The 19,053-nt window shown below is 32.5% G+C and overlaps 1 protein-coding gene across 1 annotated transcript; it reads left to right on the forward strand.

Annotated features, from left to right (window-relative positions):
* The first annotated feature begins 3 nt into the window (after positions 1–3).
* Positions 4–17,984, forward strand: LOC113522808 (transient receptor potential cation channel subfamily V member 5). Its single transcript, XM_026908630.3, has 16 exons — positions 4–148; positions 803–981; positions 2,068–2,196; positions 2,689–2,827; positions 4,402–4,591; positions 5,246–5,399; positions 6,351–6,605; positions 7,288–7,528; positions 8,060–8,185; positions 8,270–8,355; positions 8,865–8,989; positions 9,999–10,133; positions 10,734–10,843; positions 13,731–13,912; positions 14,692–14,934; positions 17,050–17,984. Exons 1-16 carry the CDS (start codon positions 58–60, stop codon positions 17,200–17,202), a joined length of 2,538 nt encoding a protein of 845 aa, XP_026764431.1. The 5' UTR covers positions 4–57; the 3' UTR covers positions 17,203–17,984.
* The last annotated feature ends 1,069 nt before the right edge of the window (positions 17,985–19,053 follow it).

Below are 19,053 nucleotides of genomic sequence, written 5' to 3' on the forward strand. Positions count from 1 at the left end.
TTGTGTAAGACATTCGAATCAAGATTACTTTTTAAAAATAATAGTCATTAATTAAATATGGGTAATACGGAGAGTAATGTTACGAGTGGTGTTAAGAAACAAGCTGGAACATCAGAACAGAAACTTTATAAGCTTATTGATTTGAAAGGTACTACTTTTGTGATTATTATATTGTGTCATGAGTGAGAATGTGTGTATCAAAATATCTTATGTTTATTTTATCGTTTAATTAATATTAATGAAATAAAATTCAAGAGTGAAACTTTGTGGAAGAGTACAAGCGTTGATATTACATTCCAAATTCAAATTCTACCTAGAGTCAACAATCACCAGCTTTAGCATACTACATTATTGGACTTCTCTATTTGACTGGCCTTTAGTGGTATAAAATATATTGTGAAAGTTAGGATGTTTGTTACTGTATCACGTTTAATTAACTGAACGAATTTGAATGCAATTTAGTACAAGTATAGAGCATAGCCTTCGTTTTTGTGGTCCCGGTATAGGATAGGCAACTATTTTCTTTCCTATGGGTGTCGTAAGAGGAACTTAATGGTAGAGGGATGGGCAGCAGCGTCCCTCTTAAAACATGTCTAAAAGCCTAGCTGCGGTTGCCAACCCGCCTGCCAAGTGTGACAACTATTGGCAAAACAGTTAACGGCTGAAAAGATAATAGACCATAGCCTAGATTAACATATTCCTATATGTTAATGTAATAAAGGTACTTTATAACCTAATTCATGTGAGAAAAGCCGCTAGATACAGCTAGTGAATATGACAAATGTGTGCTGTGGTATCTCAGGTGGTGGTTTACTTGTGGATATGATGAAGCGTGCTGTGCAAAACAAACAGTATGCAGAGATAGACCACGCTATCAAGACTAAAGTGGAGCCATTTCTGTACAATAAGGGTAATGGGCGATACATACCGATATCTCATCTGGTGCTACTGCGTAATAAGGAACGGCCGAGACATAAGTTGGTAAAAATCTTAGAATAGAACACAGAGTAATATTCTACGATTTCGTTATAATACACAAATTTTTTTGTAGGCAGCTGCGATCTATCATTTATTTTCATGCTAGTCCTTTGTAGGATAGTCAGGGATAATAGTGTTACAAAGTATTTTAGTAATCCAAATAGGTATTCATAAAATATAAAATTTTGTAAGGATGTTTGATATTCAATTACTCTCATTCGCATATTTAAGATTATTTTCCAAGGTGGGTTTGGCCCGTTAAAAAAGGTATATGTCGTATGTATTCTCAGGTGATTTAGTGAAATTTTGCTCGAATTTTGAGGTAGGCATCAGACAATTATAGAGTGGACATGGCCCACCCGGTTCTCTCTTAATTTACGCCTATGATGACTCTTAAACGACTGGATAGATTTTAATATGGTATGTAATATAGATAAATTTATCTGTTCAAATTTATATTTTTTTTTTATAGGTGATAATGAAATAGTAACCCCACCCGCGCTATCGGTATATGCTGATAGGGCACCAGTGAAGGATGATAGACGAGGATGAAACAGGTCTAACTGACCTGCCCATCGTGACGAATTCAACGAGAATTGTTCATGATGGTTTCCAGGGGAAACCACGCGGAGGTTGAGCTAATAGGGCATATTGCTAGCAATGGGGCTGTCAAACTCCATTGCTAACAATCCCTTCCCCCCATAATTTATCCTTTATAACAGACAGGTGGTTGCAGATAAAACTGTGACTGAAAGTGATATGAATTTTTTTGCTCATTTTATGTAAATGCTGTTAAAATTTTAATGGAGCTTAATTCAATATATTCGTAGATAGGTACTTCTGAAAAAATTTTACTTGATATAGAAATTTGAAAACAGAAATTTTGTCATACCCCCGTGAAAAAAAGTTACAATGAATTTTAAAGTATATCTAAGTTTCTGGAATAGTGCATTCTCTAAATTTCATTTCAATTTCTAAAATACTATTAGTATTTAACAAAGATATTATATCCCTAACCGCACCCAAGGAAAGTCTAAAAAAATGTACAATAAAGTGTTGTAACATCTTATTTTTATACCAAAACTTTAGCTGCCACCTTTAAGAGGCATGGAGAATCCAGATGAGGAATTTGACGTAGAGAAAGACTGGCCTGAAGTTACACAGGCAGAGTATGATGCCAATCCATCAGCATACAGAGAACTCTGTTGGGATCTAAAGGTATGTTTCCATGTTGCATTTGCATAGATATTTAGATTTTTATGTAACTATTAAGATTGCAAAATTTTTGAATATATTTTTTTGTTTTTTTTCTGAAAATTGCATCGATTAAATATATTGTATTAAATAACTGTACAGCTTCAATTCTATATACAAATTGATTAATGTACTATTGTTTACGTATGCTTGCTTATTAAGTTTGCTTATTAATTTTATATAGATTAAGAAATCGGGTAACGCAACAGGGTAGCCCAGTATAATATATTAAGTTATATTGGTATACATACTCAAAAAATCGACTGAAGCTCAATATTATGCGAAAAGGGAATCGGGAGGAGATCACTTCTTATTTACTGTCCCATTTTAAAAAGAATACATTTATAGTTCCTTTGATCTTTCCGTCGGTAGTTGTGTATTTGAAAAAGTAACCCTGCGGGTTGTTTTATCAGATTAATTAAATTTAAGACTCTAATAATAGTTTGTATACATTAGGAGCGCGGCGCAGTGGGTGAGACGATACTGCATCTCTGTCTGCTGAATGCTACCTCCCTTGTGGCCGACCTCGCCAAGAGATTGCTGCGGTTCTATCCAAAACTTATAAATGACATCTACATGAGTGATGAGTATTACGGTAAGTAATGTTATCATAAAATCTTATTGCTCCATAAGCTTGTTGATAGAGTTTTTTCGTGATCATTCGTTCGGCAAGCTGGTTAGAATTCATGTTAATTGAGGTATATTTGTGTCAAAACTAAAGTAACATAATATATATTTTCTGAGAATTAGTGTAGTGTAATATGAGCTACAGCGTAATCCCTTCTTTTATGAGGTTATATAGTCAGGTTTAATAAAACGAAACGATATCATAGATGATGTTAGCATGTAATAATTATTACATTTCATAATTTTGCTCATCATAATATTTATTATGTAAAAATAAGTCTATACAGGACTTATTTTATTCATAAGTTGAATGTCAAACTTACGTTGTTGTTGTTGTATAATTGAATAACAGATATATTTTTTTTTAATTTGTATAAATCTTAAAAATATACAGTTAATGTTGTATACCTTTTATGTACATTATGTTATCTGTGGGTTATATATTAAAGTTTCATACATCATGATACCTAATTAGATAGAGTGCGCGATAGGCGGGCGTTAAAAAATTAAATAAATCGTGATTTATGGACACGTACTTCCCTTACTCAGAGTATGAAGCTTTCCAATTATTGGAGAATGGACTAAGGGGATATTAAATTAATTTTATCTTGTTACCTAGAGAATGAACTTTTAAGGGCGCTTACAATGTACTCATTTAACTTTTGTTTACGGACCTTTAAGTTACGTTCAATTTGTAATTAAATAAGTTTCCACCTTATCTATTGCTTACGAGAAATTTATTCTAATGTGAGTATTATTTACATAAGTATGTTAAATATTTTATTTCGTCGTTTACATTGGTCTATCTATTGTATTTTGTCCCTCAGTCGCAAAAAGCGACTAGGGGACAAACTACAACATCATCGCAATAAAAAGGAGTGAAGATGACATTGCATTCTTGTGCTGAACATTACACGGAGATCTTGAAGTAAAATTTAGTACAAAACACGTAAATTAATAGCGTATGAATATATTTAGGATATATATACTATCCATCTTCTCTCGTTTTGTCTCCAAAAATTGGTGGGGTTAGGTATAGTCAAAAGCGAAAGTGTCCTCGTGGCCCTAGCACTGTGGCGAGTTATATCTGCCACCATAAAAAAATGCATAAAAATTGGTTCATTCATTTGGGTGCTTTGTTACTATTATACCTGGCGTTTAATTTTTTTTTTCTTATTCATAAAAGTAAAATGGTAAGCCCGCCAGTGCTATACATTTACACTGGATCAGGTAGGGATGAAGACAGGTCAGTAGACCAAACGTGTCGAATTCACTAAGTACTAACCATCATGGTTTCCAAGAGGAACTACGCGGTAGTCGACTTTCATGTATCATGTATGTTGTTTTATTTATTTAAGACTTTCCTGTTGACGGGGCAACTATTTCATGTATTTTTTTCCAACCTACTCTATTCTTTGACCTCCCTGTATGACAAGATACCTAATGTTTTCTATGCACCCTTTATTACTAGCATTAAATGTAACTTAGCATTTAATATTACAAGTTCATTGTACATTATTTTACATTATTTCTGTCGTAAAGGCGAAAGCGTCCTTCACATGGCTATAGTGAACGAAGATCCGACGATGGTGAAGTTTTTGTTGGATGCCGGCGCTGATTACCACGAGCGTTGTTTCGGCAACTTCATGTGCCCTGAAGACCAAAAGGCATCGAGGTCGGACTCGCAAGATCATGAATGGGTTAATGTGCAACCAGACACAAATTATGACGGGTAATTAGATTTATTTCTGAATTTCTGATGTGATTTATAGGCTGTGACAGTTTCTGTATGTTTGGAATAAAAAATAATATTTTAGTCTCTCATGGATTATTTTCATTAGTCTCTTTAATACCAGTTCTTGCTCGAGGTGTTATGGTGTCACGTTTCCCCTTTTAGTTGAAATTTAATAAAGCTTCTTAAGGCAGACGCTTACGTTATAAAATTAACTTAGTAGTTTTCGCTGTGTTGTAGTCAGCATAGTATTTTTTTAATATATGTCCACTTTAAAGAAACTCTACAGTCTGCATTTAGTTCGTAGTTAGCTAATGTTAATAGCATTAAAGCCCGCTTCTCATACTTCTTTCTATTATTAAAATTTAATTAAATAATAATGAAATAAATATATCTAATTTAATAATTAAATACGGCTAGTATAATGTACGAGTACATGCAACTAAAAATAAATAAAAATTTATTTAAATAATTTAATATCTTGAAAAATAGATTAAAAATAATACTTTTGGCTTTATTTTTCTATGAGTCGAAACTTCAAGTTAGATAAATATTTAATTATCATTAACATGTTAAGATCCGAATTAACAGTAGCACACGTAAGTCCGGTATACGATGAGTATGACCATTTTAAAATATATTTACATTTGACAGTTACGTGTACTGGGGTGAATATCCGCTGAGTTTTGCGGCATGTCTCGGCCAGGAGGAGTGCTACCGGTTGATACTGGCACGAGGGGCCGACCCCAACAAACAGGATACCAATGGGAACACTGTACTACACATGCTTGTTATTTACGAAAAGATGGCAAGTATAAAGCAGTTTTACACCTAGGTATTTTTTATGTAGCTTAAAATGGCAAACAAGTTGACAGTCTACCTGATGAAAAGTGGTGACCACTACCTATAGTTATAAATATCACCACATACGTTTTCTTTCAGGAGAACTAATATGTTATGTAATTTATTTATTTATTTGATTAATTGGGTAAACTTTACAGTTTCACAATACACTCACCCAAGAAAGAACCGGTACAATAACAAATACTATATAACTATAAATAATAATAAGAATAAATACTATATAACAATAATAGAAATAACATTTTATGATGATATTATGATGACTTTAATTATCTGAACACAAACACTTAATGGCCATCCGATGAAACTCAAGTTGCAGGCAAATATGTCTAGTTGTGGATATTGGCTCAAAGCATCATTGAGTAGTCTCAACGCAAGAAGGGAGCTTGCTTGGTCGATTCTGTTCTTCTTAACGGAACATCAAATAATGCCGTCTACGTGCTCGTACGTAGTTACTGGGCGCTTCTATAGATTTAGTAATTTCACTACCGTATCCCATTCTTCAAATATATACACAACTATGCTGGTACTACAGCGGTAAGCTTGCCGACAGAAATACATTACGAAATAGATAAATACAAGCTAAATAAATCTGATATTTAGGTTCATATCTTAGGTGTAAAAAAATACTTAAGAATAGATTTTTATTCCAAGACTTTAACCTATGCATGTGAGATCAAGCTTTGTATATAATATTTTTTATAACATAATTCCTTAGGCTGTTAGTTTATCAGTACCTATAAGATAGACGAGAAAACATCTGATAAACGTCCATGGTACTTGCTCATGTCTATAGGTGACGGTTACCACTTTCCATCAGGTGGGCCGCCAGCTTGTTTGCCATTCTAAGTTGTATAAAAAAAAAAAGATAAATTAACGATGTTTTATTCATCAGAGTACTTTCGACATGGCGTACGAAGTGGGTGCATCATTGAATATCCGCAACGTCCAAAACCTTACACCGTTGACGCTGGCTGCAAAATTGGCGCGAACTGAATTGTTTTTCCACATTTTGAATATAGAACGCGAGATATATTGGCAGATTGGCGCCACTACATGTGCTGCTTACCCGTTGGGTCAAGTGGATACTATAGATACCGAGACGGGGCTAATAAGTAAAGATTCCGCATTGAATTTGGTCGTGTTTGGGGTAAGATATATATGTAATAAAAAATTGATATTTTTTTTATGAAAATTCAATCTATATAGCTGACTGTGTATTTTTGTATTAAATGTAAAGTTTTATTAGGGATTATCTGCATGCGTGCATGCATAATATAGGCTGGTCATAGCTCGAGGAACCGACAACCAATAGGGAAGAAATGTTCTTAGATGGAAACCCAGTTTGGGCAAATGTAGTGTAGGACGACCTCATACTAGATGGAGTGAGGACCTCAAATACATTGCAGGAAGTCGTGGATGCAGGAGGTGACTATTCCTTATGGACATATCACTCTCCATTAGCTAGGTTCACATATTGTTTACCAATCACTAAGAAAATATTGTGTCTACTGACTCGTCTTGGTTAGATATGGTCTCTTTTCATGAGAGAAGGATAGGTTTATTATTGTTGAAAATAATATAATACAGTAGTAGCACTATTACCATGCTGGCAGGCAGCTTGGTATAGGATTTATTGTCGAGTTTTCTTCTTCTTACTCTGGTATTCACTAATCGGCTATTACAACATCTCGATTCTTTGGAAATAAATAGTAATAGTAATATTTCGTATAATATATAAATAGTTATAGTAATAGTAATATTTAATAGTAATATTCTTATTTCGTATACCATAAGGACTAAAAAAATTTATTTCTTATTTTTGGTTTCAGGAAAAAGACGAGCATTTAGAATTGTTAGAGGGCATGTTAATAGACCTCTTAAAGACAAAGTGGAACACTTTTGTTAAGTTTCGTTTCTATCGGCAATTTATATTATTCTCTTTTTACTTTCTTATATCTCTGGTATGCTTCACACTAAGGCCTGGACCACCAGACAGAGCTCTCAATAGTACCACCTTGAATGCTACTCTTGGTCCGAATGTAACTGATACTGAGTTGGTAGCGGACGTGGGTAAGTGTGCATCTAAGAATATACGAGTACTATAGAACTGTGAAATAGGCAAGAGGTCGACCTGGTTGGGTATATTGCTAGCAATGGGATTCTCAGTCTTCATTACTAACAATCCCTATCCCCCCAGTATACCACGTTAGGTCAATCTGCGTCGCTTAGAAACTGTAGTAATTAATTTCTGGTGGATTTAACAAGATAGATAAAAGACCTAATTTCATTATCATCATGCTTCACTGGAGTCATCATAATCATCGTCATATTAACCGTTAACTGTCCACTGCTGAACACAGACCTCCCCCATAAGAGGGTTTTGTCAGTAGTTGCCACGTTTGGCAACCGCAGTGAGGCTTAATAACGTTAATAAAATAATTGAAAGGCTGGCAGCTTATCTGCAATGCCTCCGGTGTTGCGGGTGCTTATGGGCAGCGGTAGTCACCATCAGGTGAGCTGCATGCTCGTTTGCCTCCTGTGTTATAAAAAAAGTAATAATGGATATAACACATCGATTTATCCAATATATACCATTTCCAGAAAATTGTACTGTACCAATGAACGGTACGGAATTCGATTCTGGAGCTGTCGAAATTATAAATGCAACAAAATCCGAAGGTCCGCAGTGCGCTCGATTTAAGAGTCATTCAAAAGACAAGGATAAACGTAAGAGAATTATTTGTAATTGGATTGTTGATTTTAAATATTTCATATAATCATTGAATTATGATCGATATATGTTTATTCTAGCTCCTAGAGAAACTAATATGGAAGGCTGGTGGGAAGGCCTAACTGAAGAATGTCGACTGATGAACTTTGATAGTTTTCAAGCCAAAGTATGTATAATAATATTATATTTATATAAATCTAATGTTAGAATGACAATTTGCATTATTTAGTCTGCATTATTACCTTTCATACAACATTGTTACACATATACAAGTTGAAATTAAAAGCATTCGCATCATTTTAAAGTATTCTACTATTGAAACGGAGTAAATTTTTTAAAAATCGCATCTATTATATGCAGTCTGCATATCAGATGTAAAAATAGTTTATTAAAATTTCCGCGAATATCACAAATGCGGTGTAGTAACAAAGCAGCTCTAACAGTAATCTTCAATACAACCCAACCAATCTGGAGGTGGGGGGCATTGACAGTAAGTCGAGCTCCGCGCAATGCTCTCTGGAAACTATAGTGGTTAAGTCTCCATGCATTCATCATGATTATTAGGGCTACTGACCTTACTTCATCCTTTCATCACTTTACTGGTTATTGGTGTCTCGCGTAATCCAATATCGATAGTCCAACCAATCTATTCAACCCAACTCAATAATGTTATAGGTCAGACTAACAGCTGAACTTATGCTGTGGTTGGGAGCCTTTGCCTATATTGGAGCTGCGTTAAGAGAAGCAAGATTTCTTGGTTTAAAGATGTTCTTTGAAAACTTAAGCACTGTTCCGTCTAGGTAAGGCATAATATAGGTATAGTATGCCTAAATATTAAAAAAAAAACTTTTGGAAATAGATATGGCGATTTACCTGGTGAAAAGTAATAACCCTAACTAACAGTCATAGAACAGCACTGTATATTATGTACTAAAGTCTAAATTTAAGTTTAGCTTGCAACTGTTAAGATAGTCTCAATGTAAAGTCATTGAGGACTAAATAGTACCTACATCTATAGTTAAAAAATCTTTATATTGGCCCATTACTGAGTAACTATATTTAACAAGATAATATCTATGTATTAGGTATTAGATAACTATTATATTGAGTACGATATCAAATATCAATATATTTATGAGATCGGATGATAAAATCAAAATGAATGTGACGTTTTTTTTAGATATTCTGGTATTGCAGGCATTCACAGGCTTCGGTAACCGCTTACCATCAGGAGCGTCGTATGCTTGTTCCCCGCCTATAAAATAAAATATCGAAAAAGTGGATCAAATATTCTTTTTAATATCAATGTGCAATTCGATATCGCACATAAGCGATATTACTCATATCTAGACAATTTTACTACAATATCTGACTCTAAACCATAATAACTTATTGGTAAAAACATAAATCCCTCATTTCCATTTCACGTTGCCAACCTTGATGTAAAGCCGTTTATGCATACAACTTTTGTATACAGTTTTCCATCATGGAATCGGTAGTAGTAAGTATTCTTATCGTGTCTCCTATCAAACTGTTTATAATTATTCCTCTTCATCCAAAGGTTACCTTGAAGAGATCGCTTTTAGCAATAAAGTCGCCCATTGTTTTCTCAGTGTGATTATTTCTTGTAATTGTTAACATCTATAAAAAAAATACTATTGTAATCTTTTAGAGGAAACAATAAAGAGTACCTATCTATTCTCTCGATTGATTCATTTGGAACATGTTTAGGTAGGCATGGTTTCTCATAACATAGAATATCCGATCTTAAAGACTAGGCAGTTGATACGACGGTGTGTTGTTTTTCAGGGTAATGTTTCTGTTCTCATGCATTTTAATGTTGATACTGCCCACACTACGTCTGTGGTGTGCTGACGTGGAGGAAGATCATCTAGCAGTTATCATTATGTTGACTACCGCTCCTTACTTCTTATTCTTCTGCAGGTAATTGCATACAATTTACTACTATATGGTTTATTCTCTATTGTCCGTGTGGTCCCGGCATAGAATAGGCCACCCCTTCCTTTCCCGTGGGTGTCGTAAGTGGCGACTAAGGGAGGGCGATGGATGGGCAGTAGCGTTCATTTTAAAACATCTCTAAAGCTGTTGTCAATCTGCCTGCCAAGCGTGGCAACTATTAGTAAAACTTGTTGTAAACAAAAGCCTCCGACAAGGTTTACAGGATGAAATCTTACAGAATTTTCTGAAATAAGAAACAAAAGACAATCATTAGAAGGCAGTGGCAGTTCTTAGAAAGAGCGTGTCTCCTATGAAATAGGATAACTTAATGTGAGAGCTCAGTTACAAAGAAATTTAAGTAAATGTAATGTGTTTTTAAGCGACTGTCAGACTGTTCTAATTTGCGTAGATTTTTTCGTGTGTATGTCATAAAATATAATATATTTACCTCTGATTAATAATGATAATATAATTCTGAATTAATATATTTTGATTACTTTTTTCCAATATTAATTTAGTTCTCTTTTTTTGGGGAACTCAAATTCAAATAATAGTCAATTAGAAATGTTTTTCTCTCGTCGGCAGGGGTTTTAAAACAGTAGGTCCGTTCGTGGTGATGATCTACAGAATGGTGATGGGCGACCTTCTGCGTTTTGTTTGTATTTACTTGGTTTTCGTGATGGGATTCTCTCAAGGTAAGCTTCTTTTTATAAAAAAAAATATAAAAATATTTTTTATAGACAGGTTATATTAAATAAATCACAGATTATATACTACTATATACTAGTAATAAATATTATGATGCGTGTAAAGCAGTTTTCTTAACTCGTTTATAAGTCGTCTAGTTGAGTATAACAATAACTCTTTATTGCGCACAATAGAGATGTACACAAGGAGAATGTGCATATACAAAAGGCGGTCTTATTGCTAAAAGTAATCTCTTACAGACTACCTGGCATAAATAATAGATAGGTACAGAGAGAAGGTAAATGACGCAAGTCAGACACAGTAAATACAAAAAAGGAATCAAACAAAATGCAAAATATTCTAAATATCATTTATATAAAAATAAGATTACAATACATAAACATACATATATAATATAAACAATAATATATAAATATACTAAATAGATCAAGGTAAATCACACGTAGTAAACGTCAAAGCAAATTAGAAAGATAGGTAATGAGATTTTACCTGCCTCTTTAATGAGGCAAGAGGTATCTTTCTTCTTATTTTTTTTTATTTTATTGTTTTTGCTGTAAAAATTGTGCTTACGAGTACAGGGCTGTGTTTCGGTTTAAAAGGTGGATAATGTCAGGGAAATTATATGATAGAGAGGGATAAGACATGATAGTCTTTAGATATTGCAACACATGATTACTATGGGCATTATAGTGCAATCTGTAATATCTATAGTGTTGTTTATGTTTATAGGCAACAGTTTTCATTTTCCATCAGGTAGGCTGTCAACTTGTTTACCAATAGAAGCATCATGAAAGAAACTCTGGTGAAAACATAGTAAAAATAATCAAGACAGGTAATTTTATTTACACGTTAAAACAAATATTGGCTGTCATAAGTTTTGTGATACGTGTACTTACACTTATTTAACCACCCACAAAATAGTGATGTGCTGAGTCAGCATTTTTGGTATTCGAGTACTTTCGTATTCATTCAAAAAAGTAATCGAATCCTGACTCGATTTTGAGACTCGGATTAGTACTCGAGTAGTTCATCAAGTTTGAGAATTTTTCAATTGATTTTGAAGCTTACTTTTAATGAAGATACTTAATAAATGTTCAGTTATTTAATCCTTTTAAAATATTGTGTATCTATCTTTGATATATCAGATACTCGAGTACTGGAGTATCTAGTACTTTTCGAATTAGTACTCGAGATGGTCGGTACATCACCATCACTGCGATTTGTTTCTGAGAAACTTAAACTCACTGCGTCAGTTCGCTATTCAAACTAAAAGTCTAGGTGTGACCAAACTGTGTACGTGACACACTGAACTTCACTTGTGTAACAGACTAACAAAGAAAGCTGAACTATTTATACCACATTAGGGCAACTGTGGAGATTGTCATGTTATGGATTGTATGTGACATTACAGGAGATTCTTTGTTGAGTATGTGGCATAATCATTTAATGCATTGAAAGCTACACAATTTTAGGTTAAACGTAAAGAAATAACTAATATTTACATACACATTCTAAATAATAATAAAAACTATAATTAATATTATATAAATAGCCACAAATACAAATTACAATTAATTAAATAGTATACAAATTACCACAAATGACTCTACAATTATAATAAATGATAACATGGTATTCTTTGTTATCTGAATGACATGAATCCTGAAACGCACTATTGAAATATTTAAGCTCGTTAAGTATATATAAAAACAGGACGATATCCTTGTCGGGGATCCATTTCTACTCGGTCAAGCGGCGGTGGGGCAGAGCCGCTTATATTTGCCCCGACGCATTCTACAATACGCTATCGGGGGGCTATTGTAATGCAATTTGACGCCACGCCGTCAGTCCTACTGGTTTCTAAACCAAATCCGACCCTACGTCTCTACAATTGAATTCTAAAACCACATGATTCGTGGTCTTGCTTTCAAGATATATCGAAGTATTTCTTCACCCCACCGTAGTAGAAACTTTGATCCCTTTTTGTTTTATTTTCATATTTAAATCTTTAACATCGTTTGAAATGTATTTACTTGAAAGTATGGAATGCATGTAATAATAATACATCATAATAATATTCCATATAATATAGCGATATAATTTGCGCTTTATTTATTTTTTTATTATTAACTCAAGAAAAGAATATGTTAATAGCGTAAAATGTTACATAAAATCATAATATCCTTATAAACATTACAAATGCGAAAGCATATTTCTTTCTTTTGACATCTGGCTGCTTTATTGTTTAACTATAAATAGTCTTAAAATTTTGTATACACGTGGGTACTTAAGATGGAGACGAATATAGGTTATTTTTTGGTCTGATCGGACAACGTAACATCCCATCGCGCAGATGAAGACGCTGTAAAAATTTTAATAAGATTTTTAAACGAATTTTATATACAATTTATTTTTTTATTATATATTGGAATTTTGTTTACAGTGCTATTTTATCTATAAATTTGTAAAAATAAATAAAGGAAACACAATAGAAGATGTTTCTACTAAAAATATTATGACACAAATAATTAATAAATAAATAACAATGAATCATTTCAGTCCATAGCCGATTAGTTAAGTAGTATTGGTTTCTAATTTTAAAATGTCTTTTTACGTTGTCCTTTTTTAAATATTCTGTTGCTGTCTGTTGAGAATATATCCTTTTTTAATTTATTCTTTTTTTTTTAAATTATAATTAATTTTTTTCCTTTTTGTATACTATGTTTTAGGACTGATATACCTGAAGAAGGTAAAAGCCCTTAAAATATTAATAAAAAAACTTGTATTAGATTTATGAAACTAAAAAAATCATAAACTAAATAAGAATGAATAAACAAAATGTATGTAATATATTAAAAAACTTTACAATTACAGCTTACTACGTTATTTTTCTATCGTTTGACAATCCGAACACACCTGAGGGTGTCGATGACTCAGTGTCGAACCCTATGCCGTCACCCATGGAGAGCATCATGGCAATGTTTCTAATGTCACTCACCTCTTTCTCCGACTACTACACCGCATTTGAGCACACGGATCACGAGATTGAGGCGAAGGTAAATTTTTTTTTGTGGTATGAAAAGAAACAAAAATATTTATTGTATAGAATATAAATAATATAAAACTTATAAGTAACAAATATACAAAATGTAAAGAAAAAATTGCATTACATAGTTATTCTTTATCTGTCCCTTCAATAATAATTATGAATATATTCAAATTCGAGATTTTATAATTTTGTTTGCAGTTTCGTTTTTTTCCATTATAAGGCAGTTTGCAAAAAGGCCAGATAAAGCTGCGAGATACAGCTAGTTTATTAAATAAATATGTATCAGCTCTATTTTAAATAAAATTTTGTAACTATATATATATTTTATTGCAAAATTTTATACTTTTTATTTTTTATACAACTTAGAATGGCAAACAAGCTGACGGCCCACCTGATGGAAAGTGGTAACCGTCGCCTATAGACATGAGCAGTACCATGGACATAACAGAGTATACTGTTTCGCCCATGATACTCCTCATGCGTTGCCATTCCTGAGGACTCAGGTGTTATTCCTCTGTATCCAGTAAATTTACGCCATATCCCACCCTTCAAACTGAAACACAGCCATGCAAACACAACTAGTTCACGGTTGAAACACGAATGGGACAGAGGTACCCAAGCAATCGACTTTTGTACAAAGTCTCCCTCTGGTAAAATTAATTGGACATTGTCGACAATAATTAAAGATAGTTTTCTACAATAAAAAATCGATTTTAATTGTAACAAAACCAGTTAATTTGGTTTAAAAACTAAACTGCTGAACTGATATAATAACATTTGTTTCAGCTACTGTTCGTAATTTACATGATAATAGTAGCAATACTTCTGGTGAACATGTTAATCGCCATGATGGGTAACACATACCAGAAGATAGCGGAGACCAGAAATGAGTGGCAGCGACAGTGGGCTCGTATTGTGTTAGTCGTTGAACGAGGAGTACCACCTGCTCAGAGGTTGAAACAGCTACTGGCATACAGTCAACCGATGGCAAACGGAAAGAGGGCTTTGGTGCTTAGAATTAATCAGAAGGTTCGTAACTTGAAAATTGTATAATAAATTAATACATAACAGAGATATGTAATGTTACATTGCATTTTACATGACGTCGATATGTAATAAATATTACATTACATGATCGTGACATAAATTCTGTTCGTTATTGAAAGAGGAGTGCCACCTGCTCGGAGGATGAAATATTTACTAGCATACAGTTAGCCGATGGCAAATAGAAAGAGGGCTTTGGTGCTTAGAAATAATCAGAAGGTTCATAATTTGAAAAGTTTGTAAAAAGGTGTGTAAGGTCATTACACAAGCTCGTGTAATAATACATTAGACTTGACATTGTCATGTAATGTAGGTTAAAACATACATTACATTATTTATTAATAATGTTACTTTACATGACCATGATGTGAAATATATAACATGATGTTACATCATAACGTATATAATGTTAGTAAATCACATTTATTTGTCATTTATTATATGCGAATGTTCATTGTACTAGAGAATTTTTTTCCTTACTACCTCTTTTCCTTTATTACTTGCTTTCTTTTCCATTACTAGTATCAAGATTAGTATGTCATTTCAGACTAACCCTTTATAATTACACAAATACAAATTTCAATTATTAAGTTGTCATTGCAATGTAAATAGAGTGTAAAATGTAATGTTCTGACATTTTGATAAATTTCAATAACAAATTAGACAAAATATCTCGAATACAGCTAACGAACAATTTAATTTATTCACTTCTTGTTATTCCTGTTTTCTTCAAATATCAAAACATTATAATAGGGTCGTATAATTTGATGACAATTCCAACAACTTTCTTTCAAGAGACCAATCTAGGTACTTAGCATACTAATTTGCAGGGCTCGTAAAATTCTGTAATAACTAGGGCTAGCATTCTGCGTCATCGAGTTAATGTAAATTTGATTACAGTTGATTCAGTCTAATCTCTCGACATCTTACTGTAGGATTATTAAGTTCGATGTTAGTAGATTTTTTTTTGTAATAAGTCTTTTTCATGTTAATATTTGTATATTTTTTTAAGTGAATTAAAAAGAACAAACCATTAGTGGTTCTAAGTTCGACTTTATTTTGTGTCTTGTGTGTGTTATGTGATATCTTCGCTTCCTCAGATTAGATTTGTTATTTTTTTTATAATCAATAGGGTTCCGTGTTGATCTTATGTTATTTTATATTTTGTCACTATTATTTAGTTTTTAATTAAATAATTTAATATCTAAACTCAGAAATATAGCTATTCATTTTGTTGCTGGTTAGTTAATTAGAATTATTTAATTATTTTGATCAGAGATTGCTGATTAATAGAAAAGGTAATAGAGCATCTACTAGTAGTTAACCTTCAGTATCAAATATTGGTATTCGCACGTATACTAGTATATGAAATAAACAGAATAATTTTAATCAACTAACCAGTGATACGGACTTCCGTAAAATAACACATAATTCAGTAACATATTCGTTTTGTTTTTATATCATTATGACTTTATTTTAAAGTACAATCGATACTTTAGCCATTTCCTGTTTATAGCTGCGTTTATCATACATTGATATAAATACAAATTGACGTTATATTAAAAGTAAAAATTTTGTAAACATGTTACGATATTTATTATGCCAAATTAATAAAATGTATTGTGTCAGTTTTCACTACAATGTAACAAAAATGTGAGCGTTCAAATAATAATTACCTTATCTTCACCTCATGATTCAAGTTGCTTTGTTACCTTCATTGGTATATTCTATGAATTTATAAAATTTACATATTTCTTCACGTGCATTTTATTTTTCTCTAAAAATTTCTCCAGCAATTCCATTTCATCCAAATATCGTCAACACATTTTTTTTTTTCAAAATACTGAATAATACTCGATCTATCAAAGCTGATTATATACACAATTAAAATTAAACTATTGAAATAATTTAAATAAAACGTAGAGACGTTTTATTTAAATTTTGTTTTTCAATAATTTTAACATAGATACGCATAGTATTAGGTATGGAGAAAGATATAGACTATTTTTTTTTTATCCCAGATGCATTATAGTCGCTGTTATAGATTAGGCAGGAAGAAAATTAATTTGATTTATGTAATAAAAAATATATTTTGTACAGAGCGAAGATAAAGAAGAAATGAAAGAGATCCTTGAAATGAAACGCACACACGACCGTATCGTGGCGAAGAGGGCACAGCGGGACTTACAACTTAAGGGACAACATGGCGCCCTCCCGCCTACAGTTGCCAAGGATTACCCGATTAAAAAATAAAATAAGTATTTTATAAGAAATAAATATTTATCATAACCGTATTAATTGTCTAAACTAAACCATTTAATATAGTTTATTAACAGTAGTTTGTAAGAAAAAATTTATCCTGAAAAATGTGTCACTTTTCTTTTATACCACTGAGGTGGCAAATAAGCATATGGCCTAACTGATTGTAAGCAGATACCGTAGCCTATGAACGCCTGCAATACGAGGAGTATTATGTGCGTGTTGCTGACCCTGAAGAAACCTCTTTATCCCTTTTATTAAAATAAACGTGTTGTTGTAACTATACACAATTTTCTATAATTATATATATATGTTATGTATCAATCAATACATAGTATACTATGTACAGTATCGTTGCTTTTTATTTTATCCATACCAATAAATTAGATAATCAAATAATATATTTACATCATATTGACTTTATGGTAATTCTTAGTTAAATAAAACGATAAACTGCTTGAAATTATACGTAGACTGTTATTTTTGTTATAAAGAATTTTAAGAAGTAACAGCTATTCTATAGGTGGTTAGAAAAAGACTAAGTGATAGTTTGAATTATATTTTTTAATTAGTTCAATTGTTGCCATGCTTAATAATTATAAATAAAAAATCAAAAATTCTTTATGATCAAACAGTCTTGAAGTTAAACAGTGACATATAATATTATTCTTAATAACAATTTATCATATTGAAGACTAGGCAGCATGATCTCCGACCTTAGCCTGTTCCACAACGGAACAGATGTACTAAAAAAAAATATTCTTAATAAGTGTGTATTTTTGCACGTATTATTGCAAATAAATATATTATTTCTTTATAATATAGTTTTATTTTCCAAATTTTCTATTCATAGAAAAATAGGATGTTGATAAATTGCTATATAATAAAATGGTGCATTGTAATATGTCAATAAGTAGTTAGAAAGATAAGCGAATGTGCAAATTGGCCGAGTGCTGCGGACTGGCCGCTGGGTTTCACTGTTACCTCACTGTTTGCATTTGTTACCTGTAGGTGACTTATGTTTTTACCATGTATTATAAAAATACTAAATTTATACATTTTTATTCGCTTTATAAGTGACTTTCAAAAAGACTCATTAAAATTAATATTTTTCGTAATTCTGAATTGATCTTGAGTATTCTTTTCACAATCAATAGAGTTTATTCGTTTCTGTGTTAGTTTCTTTAACCAGAGGGAGACTTTGTACAAAAGTCGATTGCTTGGGTACCTCTGTCCCACTCGTGTTTCAACCGTGAAGTAGTTGTGTTTGTATGGCTGTGTTTCAGTTTGAAGGGTGGGATATGGCGTGAATTTACTGGGTACAGAGGAATAACACCTGAGTCCTCAGGAGTGGCAACGCATGGGGGGTATCTTGAGCGAAACAGTATACTCTGTTATGTCCATGGTACTGCTCATGTCTATAGGCGATGGTTACCACTTTCCATCAGGTGGATCGTCAGCTTGTTTGCCGTTCTAAGTTGTATAAAAAAAAAAGTATTTTATGACGATTAAAGCTGTTTAATTTCTTTGTACAAAAAATGATGTTCCAAAGCACTATTTGGTAGTACTATAGACACTGTACTTGTATTCATGATGACTATTCATGATGATGATTTTGATTATGTATGTGTATATGTAGATATGTGTATGTAACATACAGATATGCGTAGGATTTATCGCAACAGTTCCCAGAGTTTCCTTTTAGGATATATTGAGGAAAACAGAAAAATCTTTGTTGGCAACAAATTGATATAACACATTAATAGTAATGGGATTATTATTATACCAATAATTATAGTATCATCAGTAATTAATGTACCCTTAGTGGGTTGCCCTAATGACTTC

This window comes from Galleria mellonella, unplaced genomic scaffold (genome assembly GCF_026898425.1).
Source record: "Galleria mellonella isolate WM207_F2 unplaced genomic scaffold, CSIRO_AGI_GalMel_v1 utg38, whole genome shotgun sequence".
NCBI lineage: Eukaryota > Metazoa > Arthropoda > Insecta > Lepidoptera > Pyralidae > Galleria > Galleria mellonella.

Excerpts from the sequence above, each read along its gene's own strand:
- LOC113522808 (XM_026908630.3), top strand. The coding sequence starts at position 58 with ATGGGTAATACGGAGAGTAATGTTACGAGTGGTGTTAAGAAACAAGCT. Across the intron at positions 4,592-5,245 it reads CCAGACACAAATTATGACGG|TTACGTGTACTGGGGTGAAT; the intron begins GTAATTAGATTT and ends TACATTTGACAG. Across the intron at positions 6,606-7,287 it reads TGAATTTGGTCGTGTTTGGG|GAAAAAGACGAGCATTTAGA; the intron begins GTAAGATATATA and ends TTTTGGTTTCAG.